This window comes from Thunnus maccoyii, chromosome 13 (assembly GCF_910596095.1).
Source record: "Thunnus maccoyii chromosome 13, fThuMac1.1, whole genome shotgun sequence".
NCBI classification, from domain to species: Eukaryota; Metazoa; Chordata; class Actinopteri; order Scombriformes; family Scombridae; genus Thunnus; species Thunnus maccoyii.
The window spans coordinates 30,554,833-30,578,488 of NC_056545.1; the positions used below are offsets into that span (position 1 = coordinate 30,554,833).

General features: G+C 39.2%; 1 protein-coding gene across 3 annotated transcripts; it reads right to left on the minus strand.

The window, feature by feature from the left end:
* On the minus strand, positions 1 to 22,617 carry jhy (junctional cadherin complex regulator). Of its 3 annotated transcripts, none has more exons than XM_042431125.1 (9): positions 22,538 to 22,617; positions 20,709 to 21,145; positions 17,047 to 17,785; positions 13,170 to 13,265; positions 10,875 to 11,281; positions 10,193 to 10,481; positions 6,387 to 6,473; positions 4,439 to 4,561; positions 1 to 3,159 (listed from the first exon to the last, which is right to left on the minus strand). In XM_042431125.1, the coding sequence occupies exons 2-9, from the start codon at positions 21,098 to 21,100 to the stop codon at positions 2,959 to 2,961; spliced, it is 2,334 nt and encodes a 777-aa protein (XP_042287059.1). In that variant the 5' UTR covers positions 21,101 to 21,145; positions 22,538 to 22,617; the 3' UTR covers positions 1 to 2,958. The 3 variants fall into 3 exon arrangements, with proteins under 3 accessions (XP_042287059.1, XP_042287060.1, XP_042287058.1); XM_042431126.1 differs by lacking the exon at positions 22,538 to 22,617 and adding an exon at positions 21,575 to 22,485 and having other exon boundaries at positions 4,439 to 4,546; XM_042431124.1 differs by lacking the exon at positions 22,538 to 22,617 and adding an exon at positions 21,575 to 22,485.
* Positions 22,618 to 23,656: the final 1,039 nt, after the last annotated feature.

Here is a 23,656-nt window from a genome sequence, read left to right on the forward strand (position 1 = left end):
TGGTGTTGCAGGAATGAGCACATATTTATTACACATTGATTCTGCTACTGTTAAGAGACAGCTTTTTGAGCATTGTTGTGGGAAAGCAAGGAGCAAAACACACACACAAAAATCAATTCAGGAAAAAGATTCAACATGATTTTTACAGCACATTTTGGCATTTTTATCCTCAACGAACACTTGATTGAATTTAGCCAATCATCTCTTTCTCCAGGGGTTTTTCCTGTACATGTTCGTATAATTTGACAAGTTTATCATTTGGAGCTGGAGTTCACAGCAGCAGTATTACTTGTTTCTTAATCAATATGATGAGTGTAAAAAAAACATTAAAAAAAACCCTTTGTGATATTTAAGTGTTATTTCATTGTTTCACTGATAAAGTGTATTTTAATATTATAGTCCATGCTGCAGCATACAGTGTCTCACAACTAACATAAACTACACTTTGCCATACTTCAGTGTATGTCCTCTGGTCTGCAGACAAAGTTGCCATGATAAGACTGTAGGAAGCAGATTCATGGTAATAATTATTATTTATTTACATGGTAATTATTTATTTTCTAATACAGAACAACAATATGGTGATAGGTTAGTAAACTATTTGTTGTCTAATTATCAATTTTTTTTTTTTTTTTTTTTACCACAAGCAGCATCTCTCAGTGTGTATTTGCAAAAGAACATGCAATCCTCTCTTGTCCTTCATGCTATCCTGCCTTTTAAAAAGCAATTCATGTCATCTTCAAAATGTGATTCTGATTAACAGGCAGCAGGGAAAAAAACTATGTGGAGAATAGGCCATGCAGAAGGTGATCAATTAAAAGATTAAGCGTTTTGCAACACATGGACGCATCTGCATTTGGGCCTAATAGCAGGGCCATCAGCTCATTTGCAGGAAGCCTGCCGCCTACTGAAAGCGTGCTTCTCACATCAAAGCATCCACGTCTGCCTTAGCTTCCCAATGGGCAGAAAGGGATGCTAATTTGGCCCCCTTCATGTATAGCGGTGAAAGACTCCTTCAATTAACTGGATTTCAATGGCAAAAAACGAGTAGGTGGGACCAAAAAAAAGATGCAAAGAGACTCAGTGTGGATAGGCAGCGTTTCTCATTAAATTAAAAAGGGCTCCGTCATTTGTTTCCAGCCGCGCATCTGAGGACTTAACACTAAAAACACACAGCTTCAAAGAGTCCATGATGGGTTAAATAGAGACTATAATCTAATTAAAATATTGCACAGAGGTAAATAGTGCTTTGATAATGATCTGAGGGTTCAATTAGTAAAATGAGCTGCTTGAGAGTGTTTCGTGTTAGGGAGGAGTTACTATTTAGAACATGACTACAAAAAGTAGGACTGGGACCAGATCAGGTGAGCTTCAAAGTGTCATCCTGTATCCGAGCAGGATTTTCTACACTGTAAACCAGAGAAACGGAGGAATGAAAAAAATGAAACCAGCAGCAAAGAGTGTGTGCTCAACACAATGAAAATGTGGATTTAAAAAAAAAAAAAAAAAAAAAAAGATTACCATGGGCTAAATATATCATTACAACAATTAAGACTGACCTGCAATTTAGAGCTTCACGTCAACATTCATGTTGTTTTTTGTTAAAAATGATAAGTTGGATGTAATAGACGAGGCCGGACAACAGCCACAGAGATGAGGGTTTCACTAAGACTCACAGTGAGTGAGAGAATGTCAACATGATTACTTACGGAGTAAAAGCGCAACATTGTCTGAGTTTACGCCTGATGTATGAATGAAATGTGCTATATAAATAAATGTGACTTGACTTGACTTTGATTTGATCATGCATAGCATATCTGTTAGTGATACCATGCTGCTACAATTATCTATAGCTCTATTGAGCTCTAAACTACAGCTGAGTGGTGAAACCAATGAATGTGCCCTGTGATGCAGTCCTTTAACAGTCAATAGATGCTGGTTCCAAGAAGTCTTACTTTTTTTTTTTTTAGACTCAGTTCCATTCCAAAATTCCAAACCAAAATCCAGATTTTGATTTGAGGGAAGCCTCAAACGAAGGTCCAGTGGCTGCCAAGATTTCAGTGAACACCAATCCCAAATCCAAGCATCAAAAGACCCTTGTAAACCTACTGGTGACATCACAGAGGGTACACTGATTTCTATCAGACATCTGTGGATAAAAAAACACTCATGTGGTCCAAACCAAACATTTACAGAAACAAGGAATCATTGTCCAGTGGCTAACCTGAGTTTTGTTACAGTGCAACATCAGATATGCACTTGGCTTGCCATATTATGCTTAGGCACTGAAAATACCCTGACCAGCATAAAAGAGGCAGCCAGAATGTTTTCTTTGATTTACAGAAGTGCTCACAAGCTAATATCTCTAACCTCCATACAAGGAAACAGTGTGTATAATTACAGTTTATATTTTGCAATAAGTGGTATTTGTATAGTTTTTTAAGATCAAAATATATTATATTAAATGTAATATCTTGATACAGTTACCCTAACCACCACATAAATCCATAGTGATTAGTGGTCCCTATCTCAACTCAGCAGCAGAGTTACTGCTGGTGTTCAAAGCTAAAACCAAATTTCCTTTAAACAATGTTACTATAACTTCCTGTTATAGAGTATACCTTTGTGTTTTTGGAAAAAAGGCTTTCACTCTTTCCACCATGTGCCAAGTCCAAAAGGTTTGCAAGTTTTAGGTCTGTATGTGCTGAGTGAACAGTAGCAGTGAGCATCAGAAAAGGAATCAAATTAATTTCTTATGAAATCATACCCGATGACACACAAAAAGCAAAGCAGTCACTGTTTGAGAACGCCAATCTTCTCGTATATCATAAGGATTTTTTGATGTGATAATAAGCATAGCAAATTTAATGAGGCAGCATGTTGTGTCCCACATCTTGGAGAACAGATATCTAGAACATCATGGGTTACATGGACTGCTTCTGTGAATTGCATCTTGCCTCAGACAGCGTGCATTTTTCTGAAGAGTGCCACAGCCTGCTTTTCTTCTTCATGCCGTTTTCCAAGGAGTTCCAGCCTGGCCAGCTGGGCCACGTCCAAGCCCTCCAAGCAAGGAGTGTGCTCAGTGAAGCCTTCAGACTGGTGTTTCTGTCTGAGCTTTGGTTGAGGCGGTTTGGCTATAGTCTTGGCATATTCCAAGGCCTAAAATTGAAGGAGAGCGAGAGAGATCAATGTATGTTGATGTACTTACTAATTACTGTGTACAAGCTGCATTCAAAAACAATAAAGAATAAATTGCTGACAGCATAACTTTCATTTTGTGATACATTTAAAAACATGACTTGAAACACTGGTGCTGTCTCACAAAGTGAGATTAGTGGACTACCAAAGGAACAGGATTCATAGCTTTTTGGTCTCAGAACACTGGCTCTGTTTAAAATAAGGTAGGTCACCATGGTAACCTACACTGCCTGGCTGAACCTGCACTGAAGCTGCTGAAGTTCAGAAGATTGAATCAAAATGTGTAAACAGTCGACCTTCTAACCAATCAACTGTCTTGAAAGATGACATCACTTCCACATGATCCTGACATGAACATAAAATAAAATTCTAACAAGTAGCAGGTGGCAAGTTGACCGCAGCTGACCACGGCTGATATAGTTATTGGTAATGAAAATTATGTTTCATTTTAATGTTGGTGAAATTATTTCATTGTATTCCTGACAGTGACTGTTAAGTGTATTGCTACTGAATTCAATCAAAGCATGAGGCGACCTTATGAATAAAAAATGACTGTATAAATAAAAATATGCACTCGGTGTCCTATTGATGAAAAATGATAAGTAAAAAAAAAAAAGATATTCTGTTTCAGTCACATAGATTTTCTTCAAGGCTTTAGGTTTTTGGACGTTTAGGTTTATTAGGCACAGCACTTTTTCTGCAGTACTCCTTTCTGTCTCTGCAGAATAAACAGATTACTTACTTCAAATTGTTGTAATGCTTTACGTTGCTCAAATTCATCCATAATACTAGTTTATTATAAAATACACATACAGCAAGAGCATAATTGTTAAATTATACCTTTTCTTGCCATTAACAATCTAATAATCTAAGCTAGCAGTTAAAAAATGTTGGCAATAATATTTTTGTTTTGTCCACATATTTTACCCCAATTAAATATCATGTTTTTCTTACCAGCCGTGTGAAACCAGTTATCCAGGATCAACAGTGTTCTGCTTAGTGAATGCAGATGACTCACTAACAGACTGCCCTTGTAAAGACAGTGTGTCACAGGTACCAGGCTGGAACCATGTAGTCTCCCTAATCTCATACTCTTTCTTTGTCAGTTTGTTTGGTCACAACTTGTCTCTGTCAAACAACCACAATCACAAATGGCTGTTCTAAAAGAGACATGTGTTAGGGTTCACACATGTACACACACACACACAAAAAGGACACACACACACACACACACACACACCTTCATCCTGGGAACTTTCTTGTCATTGCCTTCCGGGTCCTTGGCCGGTAGAAAGGGAATCCTACTTATCTTTTTGTTCTGCTCGCGGATCACATTTGAATACAGCTTCTGTTGTTTCATTTTCTCAGCATGATGATGGTGAAAGAGTGAAAGAGGGAGTGAGAGAGAAGAGAAGGAGAGAGAGAGAGAGAGAGAGAGAAACAGAGGCAGATTATAAAAGGGGGTTTAATTAACTGAGCCATTTCTCCCTTAAGGCCCTTCTCTTTGTGTATCCCCTCGGCCGAGCCTCTCCACGCAGCCCAACAAAACCAAACACAGCGAGCCATTCAGTGGGCCTATCAACATTTACACATATCATTCACTAATAGGCTTGGCCTTGGAGATGCACAGGGCTCAATCTAGGGTAAATTGGCCAAACATGCTCACTTTTTACAACGGGGAGATTAACAAAAGATATATCAAAGTACAAAGAGCACTTAACTTCTTAGGGGTACTTTCATTTGCTTTGTAAATGTAATTTTATCTGTGGAACAGCATGGGAGCCTTTGAACTTGGACAACTGGAAAAGGGTCAGTGGATACGCAATGACACTAGTGGACATCAGGATTTAGGCACAGGAGACCGACTGAAAGACAGCTAATAATGTTTGCCAAAACTAATAATAATGACATTCTTTGCCTGTATGAGTCACTCCTTATAACTGTTATTGCCCATCAGCAAATTAATATAACATCCTGGTATATAGGGCAGCTTTTGTATTGCGTTCTAAATCATCATCTCTCTTTTTGCTGGAAAAAAAATTAAAGGCCAGGGAGGCTCTCAAATATAGAAAGCAGAAAAATCTGGATGCTACATACTGTAGTCGACAGATTGATTTCTGCCTCATATTGGTAAAAAGCTCTGTAATTCATCATAAGATAAATGCATGGAAAATCAGCAGACAGCCGACATGGAAGCTACAGGCGCAGATGTGTGCCTTGTTAGCTTCTCTCTGCTCAGTGGGAATGGAGAGTGACTCCACTTTGTTCTATCTCGCTCTCCCTCTTAATCAATACTACAGTTTGTTTGAGCATTCTGTTTTGATCTTATTTAATGTTTGTCAAGAGAAACATTTCTGAGGGGAAAATTGATCTACACCTTTCTACACATGTTAGGAATAAGGGGAGAGTTTGGAAAGTATAAGATGGGCTGCCAAGTGAAGAAATACCCAAATACCCATTAGAGCAAAATGCAATACTGGCTATGTGTCTATTTGTGTGTGTACATGTCGATGTGGCTTAGCATTACCAATTTACCATTTTTAATCTCTGTTTATCACTTAGGAAAAGGGTTAATTACATGATTTTTCAGTTTGTCAACATATTGGCCCAATATTGACCTTTTTATGATAAAAAGCAACTCAGCATCATCCATCTTCAAGATGTTGCAGTTTAATTGGATCTATATTTATCGAATGCAATTATTTATACACTTGACAACTATGGGAAACCCTGGGATAATATTGCTGTCTGATCATATTCCACATATCTGATCAACTGGTCATTATGGTCCTCTTTGAGTTTGTACTGGATATTTAGGATCCCAGTGTGAGGTGAACAACAAGAATACAATTTGAGGGAAACCACAACAAGTCTGAGCTATCAGTAATTACACTGAAGGATATGGTATCATCCTCCAAGAGCAGTATAACCGAGTTGTATTCACCAGTACAATATATTTGTTAATCTATTGTGGAACTACAGTATGGAGTCCAAAACAAATTTGGGGAAAAATAAAGTAATAAATATATTTGATCTTGAAAAACATTCACAATTCACAGCCGTGTTGGTTAGCTCAGTAAAGAAGAAAATGACTGGCCTGCTGGTGCGTTATCCAACAAGTGAATCCATCTAGTTTCTGGATAAATAACTGGTGGTGTAGATCTAAGGGTCAGTAGGTTGATACTTACTGTCTTTTCAAGGGCTGTGTAGTCGGGACCCAGGCCTTGCAGAGTCACGACTGGCATCAGCTGCTTGTAGTCTTTTACACTGTATGCCTGAGAGGGAGAGGGAGGGGGGAGGGGGGGGGGGGGGGGGGGGGGGGTTGATATTTTGAAAGTTGCAATAGCTGGATCCTATTTGTGCATTCAAACATCAAGTGACACTTTTGATTACTTAATTTGAAATGGACTTCTGTTAAACTGAACTCAATTTGTTTTGATGGATGTTGAAATAGCACAATGGCAAAACAATAAATTCCAAACTGCAATTTTGATCCATTTTGTCTCTCATTAAATTGCATTCAAATCATGCATAACACACAGTACATCTGTTGAGAGATAAAATCACTTATAATACACCAAAACATAGACAAACGCCTCGCAGACAACACAGCAAGACAGAGCCTCAATGTGAGTGACACTGTCTTCACCAAACTTTTTGTAACACTCTTTCCTTCTTGTTTGGCCCTCTCACTAGTTTGCAGAAACATACAAAAACTCATAAATCAAACATATTTAGTGGACGCCACTGCACTAAGAAGGTAGCAGAAAGTGCTAAACAATTCAAAGATTTGCTGATATGTTAGGACATACTGTGTATGTAACTGTGTATGGGGTAATATCTAACAAAATTAAAAGTCTTGGATGGCATTCATTTGGGAAAAAATACATAGATCATACTGGGCACAGTGACCTAATGTGCATCTACTTGAGAGTTCTTGACATGATAAAACTTGATTCTTTTTCATGCTCAGAGACACACAAAGACACACTCGGTGACTGTTCATGTTTTTAGCCATGCTAGCAGTGTGGCAATGTTGGACAATCAGCTGTACTATTTGGTGCTAATTAGCTAATCTTAATGCTAATAGGCTAAACTAAGATAGTGAACACAGTAAACCTGCTAAACTGCATGTTAACATTGTCACTATGAGCATGTTGGTTATTTAACTCAAAGCACCACAGTGCCCACAGAGACATAGCATGGCTGTAGTGATAATATGCATGATCCTTGCTTGTGCACTGCAGTTTCGTAGATCATCTCTCTGTCAAACATGTTCAGTATGATGACATTTTTCCTTGTAGATTTTGATAAATTTGTGTCTCTGTGGTGTGGTGCTCTTTTTGTCTGCTATGCCATAGTGGCTGTCAATGGTCATGCTAATTACCCAGGTTATTCCAAATGAACCAGAAACTTTATACTACTTTATATTAGTTTGTGCATACTTTGTGCGTACATTTTTTCCTAGGAAGATTCAGTAACACGACAGTAACTGTATATACAGTACAAACAGTATGTAAGCTGGCACCATATAGTGCATGACATACATAGTTTCCTTATTAAGTGCTCTTCATAGGGACATTGATGGTGAGCTGAAGTTGAAGTGACACAAGTGATACGGGCAAAGACAGAGAGAGATGTATACCTGTTCCTTCGCAGATGCTGGTGATGATGATGATGACTATGATGATGATGGTGTGTGTGTGTGTGTGTGTAGGGACAGGCTGAGTCACTGATTTTTGGGTCAGTGGTTAAGGTCAGGGTTATGGTTAGGCAATTAATGGTTATGGTTTGGGTAAGTCTCCAGGAAATTGATGCAAGTCTATGTAAATACCCCAAAAGTGACTTAGGTAAACCTGTGTGTGTGTGTATGTTTGTGTGTGTATGCGTGTGCGCGTGTGTGAGACCATGTGTACATGGGTGCATACAATCCACAAGATGCCTCAGACAAAAGGGAGCTAATCATTCCAGATTGTACTGGCTGCTTTTTGGAAGGAGGATTTCAGTTTGCTTTAGCCATCACGCATGAACACAACAGGGTACTTTTCTTTTCAAGCCTTCTCTCCCCAACCCCGAAGTCACACTCATCTGCTTTCATGCCCAGGCACTGCAGCCAGACTGCTTTACAAATTGAGCCTGTAATCTCGTCAGACATGATGGCTAACATGGTGGGAAAGATGTGAGGTCAAGGGGTGAGGAATGGTGGGCACCACAGGAGGACTATGTGAGGGCTCCCATATGAGTACAACCCTAAGCACTTAATCATACTTTCTAGCCTTTCTTGGGTCCACCTAACTCAATTGTTAGTTGGTATTAAAAGTGTACTGTATTTTTATTTTTCACATTGATGTAACAATAAATAGGATATATTATACATTTAATCAATCTGTGTTCATGCCTGAATTTCCCTGTTCGCCTACAGTTGGTTTCCTAATGATGTTGGTGATGTTTTAGGTGTGTAGTGCATCATTTGCTGCTGTGTGCAGAGTTGTTACTATCAGGTGAGGCTAGGAGTCTCAACACATAGACATCACATCATATAGCAAGGCCACAATGCTATGTTAAAAATATCAATATTTTTAAGTTTGTTTGTACTCCATTTAAACTTGTTGGTTGAGTCACTTTCTACTCAGGACCCACCTGCACAGCTAAGGAGAAGGAGAAAGAAACAACAGCCAAATCATTAAATGCAAATGCATCTTTAGTGGCCCTGCGCTTCACAGACTCTCTCCCATCTAATCACCTTATCCTCTAACACATCTTCAAATGGCTTTTCAGAGCCTGCAGCTCTGTGATTTATATAGTCATCATCTTATAGCAATTAAGTGTATCTTAGCGGAGCTAGACAATTAACCTGATGTTTTGTGCCCTTAGTCACCAGAACACTCCTGCTGGATTAAGCAGGCCCTGCATGGAGACAGCTGAGGGGATTATTTAGGACTTCAAAGGGGCATTTATTTGTGTAACCTCTCGTGTACGTGGGGATTAAAGGGGAATGCCACTCAATTTAAGAATTCATGTGTCACTTTTGTTGGGTGAAACTGCATAATGTGTTCTTATTTTACTAACTTGAAAGTGATCCTTTAGTATGTGTTAAGTGAGTTTTGTGACCCTTGAACCCTGTTTAAACAGTTGAAGTTTTTATGTATACATGGTTATCACTCAGAAGCAAAACGAAATTATTGAACTTTTCTGTGTGACATGACATTAACATATCATGACGTGACATTAAAATATCTGTCACCATTTAGGTCTACAACCACCAAGAGGGGCTGCATAATGGCAGTATTTGTTCATGATGGGAGTACTGTATTTCCTCAAATAATGGCCAGGGCCTTTCTTTACCTCAACTGAATACCAGGCTTTCATTATAAGCAGGCTTCTATTAGGTGTAACAGTACACAAAATTCACAGTTCGGCTTTGGGGTCACAGTTTGGTACATTTTAGGTAGAGCAGAAAAAAAGAAAGGTAAAAAATAATACTTTGGTCCTTTATTTTGAAAAATGTAAACATCCAACAATGACTTATTATTGTTTACCCAGCCTGTTTTATGGGGCCAGCTTTTATTTGTTTGTGTCGACCACACCCCTGGCCATTATCAGAGACCTGGCTTTTAATTGACAACCGGCCACTATTAGATGAAACACAGAACATGTTTTAATGGTGATTTGGGACCACATCTTTTCATTAAGATCAGTGCAAGCCACTCTATAGACATTGTATGACATGTACAATAATTGTGAGCACATCTAATGCATGAATGACACCAGGTGTGCTCACAGTGTATATTATTCCAAACAAATACTGAGTGGAGTTTTTTTTATCTGTGTGGCATCCTAGATTAGATGGCACTGCAGACATATACATTCTTTCAGAAATACAATACTACGCTGATGAAGCACAAATGTAATTGTACTACAGCAGAACAAAACCATGTCAACACTCAGTATCCCTCCTTTCAGGGACACACATTAAGCTTACAGGCCCACCAACCTTGTATGTTACTCTTGCCCTCAGCTGCTTCTGTTTCTCCATCTGCACCAGGTAGCCATCAGAGCTGCTTGTATGGATGGGATAGGTTGTGTTCGCACTCTGATCAGGGCACATCTCATGCTCTTTTTCCATTACTTGCTTTCCTATGGGGGGCAGCACTGTGTAGGAGCCTGAACCCTGTGACCAAGTGCTGGTGGGTGCCCTGGGGAGGTTTTGTGGAAATGGCTTATTTGAGCTCCACTTCTGGTCCTCTCCTTCACAGGATAATGGCCACTTTAATGCAGTTGTACTGAAACACAGAATTATTGGTGGATAAATAATGAGAGGGTCCATGATGATAGATTACAAGAAAAAAATCATATTATTTTTTTTACATATTACATATGACTATATGTTCATTAATATTTATATTCTGTATCAGACAGTTTTTTTGTCTCTTATCCTACTGCTATCATTTTACACAGACCAAAAATATGCAGTCATATTATTTCACTGTTGTGTTCGATTGCTCTAGAGTGTCCAGTATTTTGTTTTTCTCTAATTCTATTTGCTCTATTTTTTTCTTTCTGACTGCTAGTATTATTATGATACTGCTGCAGTGATCCAATTTTTGCAATGAGATCCTTAAAATGTAACATCTTTCTCCTCTTTGGTCAGTAAAAAAACTGGATAAATGGTTCACCTTTGCCATTGTTCAGGGCTATTCTCCTGGTTTCTGTGGTAAAGTTCTGTATGTAGTCCTTCCTGGCACATGTGGGTGCCAAACTGAACTTCAGATCCGGGGCTCCAATGGGGACGCCCATGAAGAGATGCTAAATTCATGATGGCATCATGGGCCTTCTGTTGGAGTAATGGACGGAGCTGGGATAAAGTGTTCAGGTTGATGTTGAGGTGGATAGTGGGAGGCAAAGGCTGCGATGAGGTTGTCTTCTGAGGTTTTGGCTGTGTTACAGCGGCTGGTCTTGCTAATGGGGAGCTCAGACAGTCTCTCCTCTCAGCTTTGACCCCTGGGGCATGGGGCCACTGCTGTTGAGAGGGGCTGGGGTTTTCCTTCCGCTGGGCTTTCTTTCCTTTACTGATCTGGGTGACCTGGGGTGACAGTCGGATTAACAGTTTGAGGATAACATTTTTTTACTGATGAGGGATGTCAAAGCAATAAGGGGTACTGATATAGACAGGATCGATTTAAAGGAAATCTACTCAGTGTGCAGGAGTGTTAATTCACAAAACCCAAACATGCAGCAAAATCTGAGCATATAAAATCATTTTCCACAAAAACCTCCATACCTAAAAAAAAACACCAGGTGCAAAGTACACACAAAGTACAGATGACTGACAAGGCCTTATAATTGGTCAGAATCATACTCAAATGAAATACTGTGTTTTAATGCCAGCAAACAACCTCTAAATATGGGTCTAAATGAAAAGTAACTAAGTATATTTACTCAAGCAATGTACTGAAGTACAATTTTGAGGTACTTGCACTTTACTTGAGTATTTCCATTTGATGCTACTTTATACTTTCACTACATTTCAAAGGGAAATATTGTACTTTCTACTCCACTACATTTATTTGACAGCTTTAGTTACTTTTCAGATGAAGATTTGACACAATGGATAATATAACAAGCTTTTAAAATACAACACATTGTTAAAGATGAAACCAGTGGTTTCCAACCTTTTTGGATTTTGACGTCTTACAAAAAGCAGTGTGTAGTCGGGGTCACATTTCACATGTCTATGAGTTGTTAACAGCTCCACCAAATAGTGATTTTTCCCTCTAAACTTCTCACGTGGTTTAATTGCAATTTAAATTCAAATGAGCCAATATTTCACCAAAAATCAAAGATTAGAGAAAAACTGAAAACAGATTTGTGTATCAGAACTTTGTTTTTTCTTCTTTCTTTTCACCATTCATGGGAGATTTATCTGCTGACACTTTGGAGGGGCCCAACCCCTAGATTGGGAACCACTGGACTGAACTAGCTAACTGTATATAAAGTAGTTCAAACTAGCTCCACCTCCAGCAGCTACAACAGTAACATGCTGCTCTAACACTGATGCTTCACTATTAATAATCTAATGATGTCATATATAATAATATATCAGTCAGAGGGACCAAATCACTACCTTTACTGCAATACTTTAGCTACATTTTACTGCTTATACTTGCATACTTTCCCTAGAGGGCTTTTTCATGCAGGACTTTTACTTGTAATGGAGTATTTCTACATTGCTGTATTGGTATTTTTACTTAAGTAAATGATCTGGGTAGTTCTTCCACCACTGATTTTTTTCCCACTATCATATTCAAAAACTGCTTCTGTGCATGTTTATATTTTTAACTCTGTATTACTGTGAGATATTCTAACTTGCAAATTATAGCTTGGCCTATATCTGATGGTGGTATGGAGCACAAAGCATCAGCTCTAAATCTTCCCATTTACTCCACAAAAACAACAGATGAACATGAGCTCTGAATAAGAGACACAATTCTTTCCCAAGTGTAAGAAGGGCTGGCGCTCTTCTTTGTATGATCTGACCGAATTATTTAGCGGGAGGCCTATGAGCATGTGTCTCATGCATCTAATGCCGCTGATTTAGAATACACCAGCTTTGCTCATTCCACTGGGAAAATATTTATACTCCCCTGCTTGGCAGCGTTAAGGTGGTCGCTCAAGTGCTCAAAATAATAATGCTTCTCCAATCCTGTCCTTTTTTCACTCCAACACTCACTCTCTGGTGAGCGCCGCTGCAACAACGCCATCAGTGATTGTGTCCACATTCCCAACAGACTATTAAAAGCCAGGGTGATAGTGTCCTTACTGTGCAGCTGATAGGTGGCCCTTGCAGGAATTTGGGAAATGGAGCTTCCATACATATAGTACTACAAAACAAACTAGATTTTACTGGATATTTACAATCTATTGTTTGGGCTGACAGTGTCAACCAAGTGAAAAGAATAGGGGGGTCCTACCCTCAGCTGTTGTGTTTTCTGGAGCCACCTCAGCTCTGGGTCTGAACTGTCCTCTTGACTCTCCGCAGTAGCTGTCTCCTCAAGAGTTTCATGCACCTTTAGAATGAGCATGAGAAAGCAGAAGATTGTTGAAACAAAGGTCCTTTATAGTTTTTCTGCCTTTACATCTTTACTAAAGCTCATTAAAACCAACACACGTATACCTACTCAAGTATATCAATACTGCATCCGTTACTATCAATGTCTGTCTTCTTTGACCATGTCATATTACATCAATTTACTGTTTCAGTTGTTCCTAATGCACCCATTTGTGGCATGGAACTACGTTCTGTTAATGCTGTAATGAAAATCATTTGGTTAACTTCAGGACTCCCCTCAGCGGCAGAGGACCATCTGAGTGGATCGATGGTATTGACAGGCTGAAGACTTGTTTGCTGAATGCCACTAATTCTGTGGGCTTGAATAGGTGAAGGTCACAAGGAATGAGTGGATCCAGTTGTAACATATCCATCAATAAGTGTGTTTGTGATTGCATCTAATAGGCTGAGAAGCTGCTGTGATGCTGAGAGAACACTGTCCCAGATCTTATGCTCTTTCCATGTGTAAGCTTGTCTCAAGCTGATTTTTATACTTTTGGTAATTAACTGAACCAACACCTACATGAACTCAGGAACCGATTAGGGGAATCGTTTTGAAACGACAGAGACTTTTAGACATTTGGGTGCTGTTACAGATGATCAACGAGGACAGCGCTGCCACAGCAGTTGTTTGAAGATCAGGAGCAGGTGTGAGTGACTACTGTCTGGCAGTATACACACTCACTCACACACACACACAAACACTTTGCGCCTCTCACCTTTACCCATTCCCCCTGCCTTTTGTCACCCATTATAAAAATCCCAATCAGTTGGAGCAAATGATCAAGCCTGTATTGCATTTTGAGCATGGTAAGCTGTGTAATATCTTTTCTACTAAATTGGGAGGCCCGTAATTGCTTCTCTGCAAGACGATGTCACAACAAAGTCTGGCAATTGCAGCTAGCTGTATTACCTCCTGTACCCGGGAAACATCTGCTTTTCGCAATGAAGACTTCAAAGGGGCTGTGGATCTTGAATTGCATTTAGCTGCTATTGTGGCCAGCCCAGGTAATCTTGATTAGGTGTTTAGACTGAGGCAGGGTATACAGTGGCAGAGAGCTCCCCAGAGCTTTGGTCTAAAGCTATTAAAAGATTGTACATTATGTTCCCCTGGCTTTGAAGTGAGGGCCTGCAAGAGGAGAAGGGACTCTGAGGGCTGAGTGCAATAGCAGAAGATTGATCTGCTACTTCTGTCTTTATCAAAGGAGGCCCAAAGCCCAATGAAGCCAATCATTGCTACCGCCACTCTGCCACTTGGCCGGGCTAAACATTTGCTGCATTAGGAAATTGTGTACATTTAATAACACGTCTAATTATGACAAGTTGCCTTCAGATGGCCGTTTTCTTCAAAAGACCAAATAGGGTCTTTTAAAAGAGCCCTGTAACAACTGGCTTGTCTGGGTTCATATTGATTGGTGAAACTGATGCGTTTTGTACAAGGAGTGTTGCTATCTTCTTCAAGGAGCTACGGATCAGGAGGCGTGGGAAGGAGCAGAGCAAGCTATGTGATAAAAGATGTGTGGTCATTCTAATTATGAAAAGTTGCTTTTGGCTTTTTAAGATGCCTCTCTCTCTGTGACCTTCAATATTACGTTTTGCAAAAATCTAATACTGAAGGTAGAAGTTAACAAAATTCTCATATGTTACTTCTTTCATCTTCAATATTTCATTTAGTGTTTGTGAAAATAAAGAACTCTATTCCAAAACAAGAGGTCACAGAACAAAACTCCAGTCTGGGTAGGGAACATAACCAGAGGATGTTGTCTTAACATAACTATAAACTGAGACTCTGTAGACCCAGTTTGTGCATTTGATTTCAATGTGCATTTAATGATTAAACAAAATTTACTTAGAGCATTTGCCACAGAATCACTTAACTCAGTCTCTTATTCAATGATTATTCAATGATGCAAGTCAAACATTAGATGTTGTGGAGATGGCTTCTAAAGAGTCCTGGATCTTTTGTTTCTGAGAACGCTGCTCATGTTCACATGTCAGCAAATGAAGAATGAACCGTCCGACTTTGTACAAATTTCATATGTTCATTCTGTTTTAGTGTGTAAGCATGTTGATAACAACGCTGCAATGAACTACAGTTTACAATTTACATTGAACCTAGTTCTAAAATTTGGTTTAAAATGACTTTACTTTAAGCTTGTCTCTGAATGGCTTTTTTTGATATGTTATGTTTCCATAACACACCCAATTCATAGATTAATCCTATGATGAGACAGGAAATAGACTACATGCAAATTGGTGCCCCCTTCTTTTATGCCCTATGTCCCCCATTAAGTAAGACACGTCTTTGGGGAGACAGGGCAATGGAAAACTAATAAGCGAATTCAGAGGGAAAATGACAAAACACAAGGGTTCAGGAGAGGGAAAGGCTCTGGCTCTGTTTACCATTGCACAAAGCTAACGGCTCTTGACTATGTAAATGGTGATGATATGAGACATTGTAGAGGGCTGGGGCTCAGATGGGTGAACAAGGTTGGGGGTATTATAGCCAGCAAACAGTCTTGTGGCCCAACAAATGGGGAATGCGGGCCATCCCGACCAATTATGCCACTGTGCCAGGTGCAGGGATGTCTAAGAGCCTATTGGTAACCATGCGTCTCTGATGTTCTTGTTGTACACATCAAGTCATAATAAGCACTGCATAGCCAGACATGGCTCTTTTCATATGATGGAGGAGAAGGCAGATGAAAACAGCTATGCTCCTCTGCCAAATTAATTTCCCAGACTGGGTCAGAGCAAGCATCATAGGATATTCTCTTGGTAGTTGTCTGAGATGACAATAAGAGGCATATAGATACCAATAATACTACTAAATGAGCATAAGCTTGGCTGATGCAGAGGGGAAAAAAGACACAAATAATCTTGGCCTCATGAGAAAAGCTGCATTCAAGCTACTGCACATTAATAGTCACTCCAAGATTAGACTAAGCCTTCAAAAGTAAATATACTGACACTTGGCTACTTTTCTTGTCACCTGAGTGCACAGCAAATACAGATCTCTTAAAAATATAAACAAACAAGAGTATCACATGTTGTGCCCCAGAACTGACCTGTGTTTGAAACATCTTAATACTGTTAGTGAATATATTCAAGGTTCACTCAATTCAGCCATTGCAAAACATACCACAGCACTGCCATTACTATTATTATCACATACTAATACTACAAAAGCTATACTTACATACCTAAATACATAACACCAATAAGCTGCAAGTAGCTGCTCAGTAATACCTCTCAATCATAACTACAACCAGAATCTACACTACTTTGTTCAATTTTCAAAATAAATAACCTCAACTATACAATAAGGGATCATTCACAGAGGCCAGTGGATTCAGTTGATATAGAAAATCTGTCCATCACCAAACAATGTAAGTAAGGCCAAAGGGTGTTACCAAACGATTCACAAAAAAAGTAAACTGACAAAGTTTAAACTGGAATTTTAAAAAATTATATCCTATGTTTTATTTTAATATTCACACTTGTCTGGCCCAGTCAAACCTACATAACCTAATCTGAAATTTTTGTAGATCATGCCATATAATGCCAATCCAAAACAGTGTGTAACAATAGCTGAGCAGCCCAAGAGTCATAATCAGTGCTAGTGCAGCTCCTGGTGTCTGTTTCTGTAACTGCAGCCTGTTTCTTTTAAAGAGAGGGCTTGCCTGAGTGTACAGAGCTGATGTTCATCATAAGCAGAGGTTATAGGTTGCTATACACACCTTATTCAAATTCTGAGGCATCTCCTGTTTAAGTGCATGCACCCTCACATAGGAGCCACGTTTGGATGTGTGGCGCCCCAGGGTTAATTTGTTGCGTTCCACTATGTCCTCTTTCAGTCTTTCTGGCTTTTTGTTCGATAAAATCTTAGGACTCTTCAGTGTGGATGTGCTCATTTGCTGTGTTTGAATGGGTCCTCCTTGTGTGCGTCTCAGTTCATGCTCGTAGTAGGTCTGAAATTCTTGGATGTACATTGTATGTACATTCTCTAAGTGCTCTGTCAGCTCAACAGATCTGCTAATATCTTCGCCAGCTTCGTCATAGCTATTCTGATGCTTCTCTTTGAATCCCCCCTGTAAAGTGTTGTGGTTTTCATTTTTAGTAAAAATGCTGGATGGCCCTAAAAGGTCAGCTTCTGGTGATTTAAGCTGTACAGCATGGTTGTGATGGCTATTCTGACTGTCTTGTGGGTGTAGGCGGTACGGCTGGTCACACTCATTGCCAGCCGTTTGAGGAGTCACCAAAACATCTGGACTTGTGTCGGAGATGTATCTGTATCCTCCTCTTATGACCAGTTCCTGTCTGTCACCACTTAACTGGCTAGGGTTGTCTTTAGGGATTTGGTAATATTCCTTGACAGAGCTCCGTGGACTCTCATTAAAGCAGTCAGCTCCCTTCAGGTTGGTCCTCCAGTTAGGGTCATAGCGCAGGTCTGAATAGGCGTCATCAGAGAGCAGCTGGCTGTGAGGTTAAAGACAGACAACAGCAATTAATCTCATATGTTAAGTACAACTAGCCTGATACTAATATTTGCATCAATAAATTATAGCTTTATTGTTCAGATAAGAAACATAGTATGTTTTTAATTATATTATTATTCAAATTAGATGTAATTGTTGGTAAGCAACTTTTTAAATGATATTTATACATTCAAAGTCTTACAGACACCACATGGGCCTGTGCTGAGAGGTCAAAGGAACAAGAGGCATTACACCGTTATTAGAATGATGATGTCCTCAAACAAAGACAGCTAGGCCTTATCAGAGACTTTTGAAATTGAAACAGATGAGGGGGATTATGAGCCTGTATTTACAGATAATTTTCATATTTTCACCTCCAGGCTCACTAATGAGAGTGTATTTGAGAGCTACTAGCGGGGGAATGGTTCACAAACGGCAATTTTCAGCTTATGAAATGGCTTGAAAATTGCAGGCTAAAATGCTCTTTCTGATGGTGATGAAAAGATCTCATTAAAATAAATAGCAGAGTGCCTCTTTGTTGTGCTTACTGGGAGGACGAGGGGAGCCTAATTCTCCTGCCGTGATGTTGTGCGTCCGGGGGGAGGGTTGCCTAGGTGTAGGGCCCTTCACTTCAATGAGGCCAAAAGGGTAAGGGATGTCTCTCTAATGACTCAGACTCAAACAAGTTAGAGAATGCATTATAGACAACATGCAGCTGGGCGTGTTGCCTCCAACACTGGCAAAACACCACAGCCTATTATTTCCTGCCCGAGATACAGACCCCTAAATACAAAAGCCAGTGAAATACTGTGACAAACACTAACTGGGAAAATGAAAAAACTGGACATACGGACTGTACTCAAATACGCTTTGGCAATATTTCGAGTGAGATAGGTATAAAATATAGTGCAGAGGGATGAATGGAGTTGCCTAAATAGGAATCTTTTGCTTGAATGAGGAATGCTCATTGGGTTTGTAAACTATGCAATGGCATTGTGTGAAAAGGCTTACCTACTTTGAGGAGGCAGTGGAGAGGACTATGAGAACATGATGATGGGAATTGGGACTGTGTCCACTGCCTCAGCTCTATGAAATAGAGCCTTTTGTGAGAATATGTCATGGTCATTTTCCTCTGAAACAATGTACTTTGGAAGCGGACCCACACTTGGTGGGCATCAATCTCCACAGGTTAATGACAGGAAAATGAACAATGCCTCCTTTCTATTTTGGAGGGAAATTACTATCAGGCAGTGTCTGAAGGAAACAACAGTATGAGTCGACAAGAGTGCAAAAACAGATGTGGTGTTGTCCTCACCATAGACGCCTACCTCTGCTCGCTCAAAGGACAGAAAGAGAGATCTCCTTTACAGCAACAATGATCCTTGTTAATGGACCACGAGTGACCACTTATTGTGATCCACCCAAACAAAACAAAAATCTAATTTCCCTCAAATGAAAGCTGTTATTCTGGAAGCACCTGAATTAGGCCATTCTTGCTGCAATGTACCATCAATGCCTGCATCTCATTAAATAACTGACACTGTTTCATTGTTGAGTGATGAATGAAGGCTATTTATCTTTTATCATCAATGTGCTGTTTAAAAGTAAAAGGTTTGATTGTTGCTGCAATTCTCCCTGTTAGATTCTATCTAATCAGTACTATTATCTGCTTAATTTTAATTAATTTTTCACAGACTGTTAAAGTGACAGTTCAGTTCAATAGGCAAATTGAACAAGGTCAGGCACAAATCTCAAAAGCTTATATAATGGCACGTTAGTAGAATTATTGTGATACACAAGGCTACATAACCAGATTATTCACAATATCTATACCATTATATATCTCTATAAACACCCAATGTTAAATTTTGTTTTTATCAAAATGTAACAAATAGTTGTTTGTAATACTATTTTTACTATGACCTAAAGCCTGCAGGTTCTGTTTTAACAGTCATTAGCAATCATCAATGACTGCCATCTACTGGCCAGACTGCATAACTCTAGGTCAGAATAGTCCTATTTCCCAGCAGTCATTTTGATTTATCACACGAGAAAAAGCACAGGTGTTACTAAGAACAGTAAAGACCGCTCTGTTCAAGTGTCCCAGTAAGCCATGACAGTGTGACAGTGAGCCAGCATGTATAATATTATGTCTTCAGTGAGAAAGATCTTCTAGTCAAATGTACTCTAGAGTCAGTTAAAGTATACGTTTGGCGATATTCTATTTCTCTTATTAACAACAAATACAAATCCCATAAAAAGCCAAACAATGAACCAAACCAACAACGAGTTGACCAAATCTGCTGCTGAAACCACAGTATCCAGCTGTTTTAGTAAAGTACTGAGCCTTTTTCAAAACTGAAAGTATATACTGAGCCTTTTTCAAAACTGAAAGTATATATTTGTAAGCCGTTTTTAAAGATTTACATCTTGAAGGGACCAGTGGGCTTGAGAAATATACATAATATGACCAGCTTTATCTTTTAACACTAGCCCAGATCCTTGTTTTGCTGGTCTGGTTGAAGTTTTTAACTGTTTATCATTTTTGACCTGACGATTTGAATCGAAACATTGTCTATTTGAACTAAGATTGTGGCTTTGGAGTAAGTGTATAGAGGTTACTCCTTTCCTATTGGTGCTGTTTTTAATAGCCTTGCAATGTGCATATAATTGCACCCCTTTAATAATGAAGTTTTAACTTTGCCACATTATATAGAAGTGTACTCAGGGTGTGTTCATTACAGCCTGAAATCACTGTTAGGTGTACTTTAGTGTGCAACAGAACACATCTCTGACCACAGCTAACTGAGGCTGAATGTGTACAATATCTGCAATGATTTTACAAGTTGGCCCTGATGTTCCTCTGGACAACATTACTCAATTTCAACAATAAATTGCTATAAAATTGAAATTGTGCTACTTACCTCATCCCCTCTCTTTCATCTCTTTGTGTATCCAGATATTCAGTCTGTAAAAGGGTAGCGTTTCTCTCGATGTGGGGGTGTGCTGCTACTTCCAAGCTATCATAAACTAAACAATCCTCAGTTTCATCATCACTTACATCTTCATCCTCCCCATCTCCCTGCTGTAAGATGTCAGTATTCCTCTTTTGAGGGAGTATGTATTTGTTTAGATCCTGGTGGCCAACACGTATTTGTAGCTGCTGTTGGTAGGCTCTCTCCTGGGCCAAGCTCTCCGTGTCGGACTCCACAGCGTCCCACTGGGGTGCCATGACTGCTCGTCTCTGAGAAGGAGGCTTCTCTTGCTCAATCTTCAACACTCGATACATTTTTGCATGTTTGAGTTCTTTATCCATGTTTATGTTGTAGGTGGACAGTCTGCTTCACAAAGATCTGACCATCTATGCGGGTGTTGAATAATAAGAGGAGAGGGTTACAGCAGGGTGGTAATTTACAAATACTAATCAACAAACAGAAAAGGATTGCTTTATAGTACAAGATAGACAGCAGGATGTAAAAGTAAATACAATTTAAGATTCATGTATCATTTTGAACTACATATGTCTGTGTGGTCAATGAGTAGACAAAGACAAGGAGCATCAAATCTGCTACTTTACATACTTTGATATGCTTTAAATCCTAGACCCCTAAAAAGGTGCTTCTGATAAGTCAAAAAAGTAAAAAAAGTTGAAGAATACCATCAGTCCTATAGATTTATCCACTATACACAGTATAATGTCCAGGTTAGTCGTTTAACCTGCCTCAGATTCAGCTTAATTTCTGCAGCTGTGTCAGAATTATGAAGTATGAAGTATTGGTACTATACTCACCTCTTACCCTGGCCTCTAAATGTTAGTTGGCATTCTGACAAATTATTCTATAATGAGACTGGAAGATCACAGAGGAAATGCTTGGATGATGCAAACGCTTGCTTGGCCAATTCAAATTTAGCAACCCAGTTGGAGAAACTCAGTGAGTGAATGAGTGGAGGCATGAAGAGACCTTTTATCACAGCAGACATGTGGACATGTACACAGGTGGAACCAATAACAATGATGGCTGACTTTCATTTAGGCTAATGTCAGACCAGCGAGGCAGCATGCAGCCAGGTAACTGAATGACACACCTCAATGGACTGCAGCCATCATTACTGTTATTAGTTGCACCTGCATTTCACAAGGTCTATTAGCTTAAAGACGTTTGAGGAAACGTATTTCCCTTTAATAAAAACAAGATGTTCTCAAGAAATACACATTACAGTACTTTTCTTTCATTCCATCACATACTTGTAGAAATAAATTATATATACACGAATTGGATGTTGGGAGATAACAGTGAGTAAAACTGATTATGAACGTAATTATTATAGATTAATTTCTAGTGGACTAAATTTAAGGGAAATGAAAGCGTTAATCCATTTGCAAAACACTCCACTGGCCTGGCAGCCAAGTCAAATAGAGACAAATATAGTTGCATTTTTAATCAAGTTAAGATTTCCAAATTGAAGAAAACTTCAGAAAAGCAGTTGTATACCGGTAAATAGTTGTGTCTAGTATATTTTCCTATCGCTTAATTACCGGTAACGTTAGTTTAAAAGCTGTCAGCTAGCTTTGCAGCTATCATGTTTTCAGCCAAACGACGTTTGCTAAGAGGTAAAGATAAAACACTGTTCAAACCACATGGAAATATCTACTGCATGTCTTGTATTTACAGTGACGATAAAACATATGCCTCTGTCGTGTAGATTCATCAGATAGTATGATACCGCTAAATGAACTCGGTCAGATACTCACCTGTTTTCCTGTCAGTAATGTTCTGCACTGCAACCATGGAAACCGCGACGCACACATGCTGCCTTCACTGTTCCTCACAAAAGCTCCGACTTTCAACTATTGAGGTCGCGGCAGACATTTTATCTTATATAAAGACATACAGTAGCAGTCAAAAGTTGGTACTGTAGGTGAAACTAACAATAATGGCTCCGCGGAATTGTTCCAGCAAGCACACACTCAATACCAGAAGCAAGGCTCTGGAAATGAGCACCCAAATGGGATAAGGCCACCATTTGTGTTATGCTTTTCCTGCTAAAAGTGCATTCGTGTGATATTTGTTGATGCTGCATGTTTTGTGTTTGAATATCCCGGCCATAATCTTAAGTCACCTTCACCACGCCACACAATACTATTGCCTCATCCTCGAAAATACTAGTAAAGACCATGGATGAGCTATAAGAGCTCTTATTATATATCCATGGTAAAGACACACTTGGCAGTTCATGTCCCCCAATTGTACTTGCATTGCAGGACTGTCTTTAAATCACACATTCCATGTTAACTCCTGTCACTTATTTTAATCCCCTTTCTGTAAATCAGACTTGTACAAGGCTTCTCTTTCCGATTCAGTTCCTTTATCTGAAGTATTCAAAAGAGTTCATGAACACAATATTCAAGTTCAGCTCTGTGATCACTGAATCTAATTTTAATCTGATGGTCTTCTCAAATAATCTAACTTTTAATTTGACATGCTTACATTATTAATTTCTAGTTGACATTGTGGGTGTATGTGACACACTATTGTGTATAGCTTTGTATTTTGTATGTGTCCTGTGTGTTCTTTGCTTTGTACTGTGACTGCAGATGAAAATTAGCTTCAAGCCAACTCTGGTGCAGTGCATCAAATGCTAACATTTATGTTTAAAACTGTACATTGTCCCAATACATACAATACAACGTTACTAAAAGCCAATAAGCAACAATAGCAACCTAAATAACTTTATCCAATTCCACAGCAACCAAGTGAACCATTTTCAGCTAAAGTCAGAGTTCTGCAGAGGGAAAAAAAACAAAAAACAAAACAAAAAACCACACAAACTACTGACAATCAGAGGGTCACAAGATTTTTTATTGTCAAGG

What these genes read in the sequence shown, in the direction of transcription:
- jhy (XM_042431125.1), bottom strand. Translation starts at nt 21,100, where the DNA reads ATGGATAAAGAACTCAAACATGCAAAAATGTATCGAGTGTTGAAGATT. An exon ending in TGCCTCAGAATTTGAATAAG is followed by an intron (nt 13,266 to 17,046) that starts GTGTGTATAGCA and finishes CTCATTCTAAAG; the next exon opens with GTGCATGAAACTCTTGAGGA. An exon ending in AGAAAACACAACAGCTGAGG is followed by an intron (nt 11,282 to 13,169) that starts GTAGGACCCCCC and finishes CTGTCACCCCAG; the next exon opens with GTCACCCAGATCAGTAAAGG.